Below are 7,390 nucleotides of genomic sequence, written 5' to 3'. Positions count from 1 at the left end.
GAGGCTAATTTTGTTAGTGCTGCCTATCTGGCATGTAAAAATGAATACCTTCAGAACTACAGTTTAAATAAATATGTGCCTTAAAGAGTGGATACAATTAATTTGAGCTACTGGTGGATAAAAAGTAAGAGCATTCAATCTTCCTTGACTTTGCCTCAACCAAGATTTTTGATATATAATTGTACTAATGTAGTTTGACTAATGAAACTCAGTCCTTTTTCCTTGCCTAATAATATTTCTCTGTGAAATTTTCCTGAGTTGCAGAGTTCTTACTTAAGAAGTAACTCACTTGAACATGAAGTAAACAACTGGAATTTAGGAAACTCATACTTTAGTAAGTTCCTAGGATATAAGGTTGCTTTCAGTCATTGGTATCCATTATGAGTGAGGAATTTGACACGAGAAAGGCTGTTTTGAATTCAGTTGGTAACCTTGACTGTTCACGCCAATGCTGCTGACCTCTGTTCTGTTCTCTGTAATCTTTCTTCTTAGCCAAGCTTGGTATCATCAAGGCTTACATTTCTTGAGTTACTAAACAATGGCTAGAAGCACTAGATCAAATAAATTCTTATGTTTCTTTTAGAGATTTAGCCTTCCTGGTTGAGAAGAAAAATAAGAAAATTTGATGCAGGGTCCCCAGAAGACAAATGAAAAATCCTGAAAAAACTAATCTGCTTAATTAATTTCAGGATTTTGCAGGGGAGGAGATATCAACATCTTGCTGGTAATTTTTAGCAGTCTTCCTACTGGTAGTACTGTCCCTGTAGTGCAGAAGCACTTTTTGGAGGAGGAATATGAGAGCCACCAGCAGATGCCATTTAGGGCTCGGGTGTTGGAGCACTTGTAAGTGCCTGCCGCGACCAGTAGACCACTGCAGACCCATTAGGTCTCTGTCTGAGAACAGCTACCCATGTGCTGGTGTAATCCTTACAGGGTTGCTACGAGGGTTTCCTTATGCTTTTCTTGCAGCATTTACTCTTTGGTGTATAGAGTTTAAAAGAGCTCTTCCTTCCAATGGCTACAGCGGGGATTTTCTCTTTTCCTTCTGCCAGGAAATCTGAAATGCAAAGGCCAAACAGTAATGTGTACTTGACTAGAAATAATGTGATGAGTTTGTAACTACTGAGGAAAATAATTTGGCACATAGTTATTTCCGTGTACCTCCCTAGCACCAAGAACAATTAGGCACCAGCTGAAGATGGTGACTGCCAAAAGCACATTTGGATGAGGTGGGTGTTTCTGGGTGGTACAGTCATGTGTTAACAAGTGTGGCTGCATCACTAAAACAAAAGTATATTTGTATCCCCAAGCCCTTTGTAGGGATATGCCATCCTCAAGAGGAAAGGACACCAATAAAGCATCTGGCAGGGAGGAAAGGGAAAGAAATGAGTACAGAATAATGAGATGTATTTAACTGCTTGCTGTTAGCAAAAACCATCCACCTGAGCTGGATATAGTGTTCACAGCTGCTTCAGGAATCATTCTCTGTGAAATCTGAAGTGGGAGCAGGTTAGCTGCTCCAAATCATGTTCTCTGAATGTTAGAAAAAATCTAAACTGATGGGTGGGCAGTAAACAGCAATGGGGAGGGCAGCTGCAGCAGGGACAGGGGTCCAGGAAACTGTGCAAATGCTGGAGGAGATGTAATTCCTTTCTCTGCAATACACACACAGAGTCTTCTGATAAATAGAGACAGGATACCAGACATAAATTTTTCTATTTGCTGAGACTGAACTCTCACAGAGCACAGAGCTACTTGCAAAAAATCTTAGCTCCAGTACATAAAGTCTTGCTCCCTCTCGCCCCTTGAATCCAGTGCTAAACTCCAGTGGATGCCTGTGTACTTTGTGGGGAGGGGAAAGCAGCATCCCACAGAAATCTTAACCTTTATGCATTTTGAAAGAGGAAATCAAGTTTTTCTTCACACATCACATGCATGGACAAATGCTAGAGATTAAACGATAGTGCATGGGGATGTGTGATAAAGTGTTCGGCACAGTGGATTCTGTTAGAGAACGAATGATGAGATGCAGTCAGACACCAAGAAATGATGGTCCGCAAGCCGCAAGTGCTTTTAATAGGATAAATCCCCGCTCGTTTGCTTAGATTTCTTGTAGTTGCGTCTTCCACCACTGGGGTGTTGAAGGGTGAGCAGATACAGCTCAGTGAAAACAATACAAAAGAAACCACCCTGCATCTTGAGAAAAGTTTAGCAGCTTAATTAGATTCAGAGTATAATACTGTGAACAGTGCATAAATGACAGCAATTTTCTGTTTATCTACAAATCATTCAATTCTTTGAGCTTTATCCATTATTATTTAAATATGAGTATTTTAAGTATCTTTTCTCCTCAAAAGCAACCCCAATTTTTTCTTCCAATTTGATTTCACAAGATATTGTCAAACTTCTTATGTGTAAGAAGATAAACAATATACTCTACCCTCCAGCAGTCATAAAGGGAGAAGCAGGGGGAGAGGAAGTCCTGCCCCTAGATATCCAATGTTATGACTCAGTAGTCAGGAAACGTGGGAAATAGAGGTCTTAAAACTTAAATGTTTCAGTGGGGTTTTCTTTGCTGCCTTCTGCTAATCTGCTAATCCTTTTAGAAAGCTGAATTCCACAGCGCTTTCTGGAGACAGTAGAGCACAGCTGATGTTTAAAGCAGTTTTTTTCTTTCAGCATAATACAGCCATTGCCGAGGTCATGGGGGACGCAGAGGCTGTGATTTGACTGCAATGGTAGTGAAGTGCGCTAGCTTGCACTGAGCAAGAGCCAAATTCCATTCTGTTGCATCCTAGTATCTTCAAAATTTAACTGTGCTACTGCTGTGCTACTGCTGCGCTAGAGCTACATGACATGACAAGTGAACTTTCCATTAGATTCCTGTCTGGGTTAAAAATCAACAGTAAAGCAAATGCACCATTTCTAGTACTTCTGAACAGTATCTCATTTGGACCTGGATGTGAAAGCAGAATACAGTAAGTTGCAAGTGACAAAAACAAATAAGTTCAATGTCTCAGATTTCAAACCTCGTCATCTTGCAAGAAACACCTCTGACAGCTGTTGTGTCAGTTGATAGCTAATGGGCAAAATACAAAAATTGTTAAACTCCAGATTTTGTAATACAGGGGAGTGAGAGGGAGAGAGAGAAACGACAGTTTCTTTCTGTGATTTCTTGTCTAATGCAGAATGCTGTAAGTCTCTTGGAAGAACATCTGCAGACTGGTGATACCTTTCCCAGACTAAGGGTGTGCAGAATGGTCTCATGTCAGCTTCTTTGCGGTCTCCATAAACCACTGGCTCACATGCCACATCAGAGCACCTTTGCAGAGACTGCTGCTCCTGACAGGGGGGTTTGTAGTTCCTGTAAGGAGCTTCAAGTCCCTGTTCCTGCTAGACAGCATTGAATGTCTGGCAGTGAATGCAAAGCCAAGGTCTCAGTGACACAGCTTAAATCTGTTTGTCCTGAAATGTGCAAAACCCATCCCCGGGTTCTGGTATGGCTCTTAGCAACTCAGCTGCACTTGGGGGGTAAATGCCCACTGCTCTGTTAGTACCTTTAGCTGTCAGCAAACTTGCACTGCTTGTTTTGAGGAAAGAACTGTTGTTGCACTCATTAGTGCTGTGGCTGGGCATCTGAGCGTGTAAATTGAGATCGGCTAAGGTGCTGTTGTTGAGGCCTTAGCAGGCAGCCCACAAAGGGACTTACTTGTTCATTGTGGTTATCTTTGGCTGAACTAGGGCTGTCTGGAGTACCTACAAGGTCCTTTTAGCTCTCTCTGCTGGGGCTGGCGCCATGGACCAGATGCTCTGAGGGAAGGAGGGGTTTAGAGGTACCAGGCAGTGAACATCGCACAGGATCCCTGCCCCGGGTGTGCACTGCAGACTGAGATTGCTCCCGCTGCCCTTGCTGGAGAAGCTGCTGCATGGCCTTTCCCAGTGACCTGCACTGCCAGCACTGTGGCTCGTCTCTGCTTTCTCACAAGCTTGGAAAGAGGGTGCACAGTCTTAGTGCTTGAGGCAACTGAGAAAAGACTTGGGGGACATCGGGCTTCTGGGGGTGGAGGGCTGAACATGCTGAGCCAGAGGCCAGCCCAAGTGCTTCATTAGGTGGCCCTCAACCAAAGCTTACTAAGCCACCCACTGTCAGCAGTGCTCCAGGGGCCCTGGCACAAACTGTGTGGCTGGGTTTGGTGCTGTGAGAGTCACAGGGGCCATGCCTGGCCAGGTCTGTGAGGTAGGGATGAGGACATGAAGAAAGAAGTGTCTCATTCTTCTCTCTCTTCTAACATCTCCATGAGGACCAGCTGCTCTTAGGAGCTTAACTCTCCCTAGTCCCTCCTGAAGCGGTGTTGGAGCACCAGGCACTATGTGTACCCCGCTCACCCAAGGTGCCCCAACTGTCTGGCTGTTTCCCTTGGGGCTATGTCCACGTCTGTTGTGGATGGGCAATGGCTCACTATGAAACTGGTAACCCATGAAAGTGCCTTGCCTGCTGGTGGGGTGCTGCAAGGGCGTAACACAGGGAAGTCCTTCATCTATGGGAGGAGGTGGGGCTTTGGCTGCACTCAGCTAGTCAACATAGGATGATGCTAGATATGTTTAAAGTTACTACCCTTTGCTGGGAATGGTTTGGTTTTATGCTGAAGGCCTGTCCCAAACTAATAAAATGATGTCTTAATTACAAGGTGTATTTTCTATCTCCTTATTTGTGATTAGGGTTTAAAACCTGTGTATTGTTTTACTTAAAATGTCATTGATGACAGAGGGTTACTTGGATTTTTTAAAATTTTGTTTCTTCGCCTCTGTGCAAATCCTAACTGGATCAAAGCCACAATATGCTACCTCTTTTTTACAGACCAAAACTTATCCCAGATGATCCATCTCTTTAAAACTTGGGCAATTTATGCTCCCAGTACTACTGATACAAAAAAGTTATAATGTAAATGCAGAGTCTTGGTACTTTTCCTTAAATGCAACCAATGTCATCTCAGTTATATAAATTTATACAGGTTAAAAAAGCAATGAGTGTGTTCTCCTTATATGAGTATCTCTTAAAGATATTGCCTACACCGCACAAGCTTCTGGAAGGCTTTCTTGAAATCTTCATTAAAGATTGTGTAGATTAGAGGGTTAATAAGGGAATTTATATATCCCAGCCATGCTAGGAAATTAGACATGTCCTCTGAGATGTGACATCTTTCACAGGTATTAACAACTACTTCTTTTACAAAAAAAGGGAGCCAGCAGATCACGAATGCCCCCAAGATCAGACCCAGAGTAGTTGCTGCCTTTCGCTCTCTTGTGCTAGAGATTCTCTGTTTTTTCCAGGACTTCTCGTGCTTAGAGTCAGACCTGGGGCTTCGTAGGGTGATATTGATTTTATCACAGTCCACCAGGGGATCTGATGTCTTCTCCGCTGTGCTGGGCATTGAAGCCGATTTGGTGCTTCTTTCACCTGTGTCCAAAAGGACTTGTCCATTTACCTCCTCCCTTACAATCCGGCTGATGCTTCTTCTGTGAAATGTCTTTGCTGCCTTGTATATCTTGTAATACAGGATCAGAATCAACGCCAGCGGGATATAGAAGGCGCCAAATGTAGAGTAAATGGTCGAAACAATGTGGTCATGTTTGATGATGCACTCGTCATCCCTGCTGGTTGTCTGGTGCCGCCAAAACAAAGGCGGCATGGAGATAAAAATAGATATGATCCATACCACTGCAATCATGATGCCGGCATGCTTGGGTGTCCTTTTCCGTGCATATTCCACAGCATCTGTGATTGCTCTGTACCGGTCCAAAGCAATGGCAGAGAGATGCAAGATGGAACATGTGCAGCAGGTAATGTCCACGCTCAGCCAAATGTCACACACCACTTGCCCCATGATCCAGGTCTCCTTTACAATGTAGACAATGCTGAAGGGCATCACTAGGACTGCCACAAGGAAATCAGTCACTGCAAGAGAGCAGATTAAATAGTTGGCAGGGTGGTGGAGCTTTCTTGTCACAATTATTGCAGTCATCACAAGAGAATTGATGGCTGTTGTCATTAGTGCAAGCACAGACAGGGTAATGGAAATGAGAATCTTGGATGTCACCCATTTGAATAGTTCTTCTGATGTACCGTTTTGTTCAGTTGAGTTTATTAAATCCATTTTCCCTCTTAAGGATGATCTTTACCAGTAGCAGTTACCTGTTGGAAAAGTAAAAACATTCAGAAAGTGCATCTTCAGTCTCCAGAAAGTCTTGATTTTTGTCATCTTAGAAGACTATGGGCCACAAATTTACAAGAACCTCAGACTTATTATTAGAAATTATTTTGATTGCAAACAGAGATTTTCCTGGTTGGCACAACATGGGATTCTCTGTCTCCACAATAGGGGCCTCCTCTTTCTCCTTGGTTGTGTTGTTGGGAAGGACATTTTTGCATGGCAGGGAAAACAAGCACTGCCCTGTGGGGTGCTGCACAGTGCTACAAGGGGGAACTAGCCCTGTTCCTCAAGCAGGGCAGTGGCATCATTGCAGCACCTGGGGTGGAGACCCAGCCCTCCTGCTAAATGCTTACTCTGAATGGATTGTAGCGGAGTCTTAAAACTGGTTGAATGTGAACAATCTCATCCTAAAGTAAGTACTGATACTGCTTCTAGGCTAACACTGTCTACTCCACTAAGCAATGTAATGACTGTTGACACCTTTAATCCACAGGAATCGGGCATAATGCTTCATTTCTCTATATAAGCTCCTTTTCCCCATCAGTATGTAGGTCCTTCCTTGTGTATAGATAAGCATGGGCTTTCTAAACTGGGACATAGTTTTCAAGAGAACATAGAAACCTGAAACATTACATTACAAAGAGAAGAAGAAACAATTGAAATTGAAAATTGAAATTGAAAGTTGCATTATAACGCTTCCTCTTATGCAACGCTAAAATGAAACAGCTGAATATATATTTAAAACTTTGGATGGTTGCCTTATTGTCCAACTGAAATATTATACATAGATTAGAGTCCTAAGAACATCATTACCTGTCCTCAAATTTTGCTTTTCTCTGGTTGCTGCTGAAGAAAACTGCAGAAAACTTGGATGCTAGCTGTTCTGCTAATGATTCTCTCTACAGAAACCGTATAATTCCTCTTATGGCTCTGCAGGAAGCAAAAAGCTGGGAAATACTGATGAAGTAAATTCTTGTTTATGTTCTGGAGATGTGCACCCTACTTTCTTATCAAGAAGGGTTTCTGAGCACTCTACAACTACAGCTGAAGTAGGAGTTTCCAGCTTTTTAGACTAGAACTTGTAACTAACAGTAAGAGGATGAGATTTCATCCTCTTGTGAGTTTTAACATGTAATTTGTTGTGTGTGTAAGATCTACCAATGGAACCCGTAAGCTGA

The 7,390-nt window shown here is 42.9% G+C and overlaps 1 protein-coding gene across 1 annotated transcript; it reads right to left on the bottom strand.

The window, feature by feature from the left end:
- Positions 1-5,054: 5,054 nt before the first annotated feature.
- On the bottom strand, positions 5,055-6,155 carry HTR1F (5-hydroxytryptamine (serotonin) receptor 1F, G protein-coupled). Its single transcript, XM_010081176.1, has one exon. It carries the CDS (start codon positions 6,153-6,155, stop codon positions 5,055-5,057), a length of 1,101 nt encoding a protein of 366 aa, XP_010079478.1.
- Positions 6,156-7,390: the final 1,235 nt, after the last annotated feature.

The sequence above is a fragment of the Pterocles gutturalis genome, unplaced genomic scaffold, assembly GCF_000699245.1.
Source record: "Pterocles gutturalis isolate BGI_N339 unplaced genomic scaffold, ASM69924v1 scaffold10414, whole genome shotgun sequence".
NCBI lineage: Eukaryota > Metazoa > Chordata > Aves > Pterocliformes > Pteroclidae > Pterocles > Pterocles gutturalis.
Note: the sequence above shows the minus strand (reverse complement) of the source record. Positions and strands in the feature narration are given on the sequence as shown.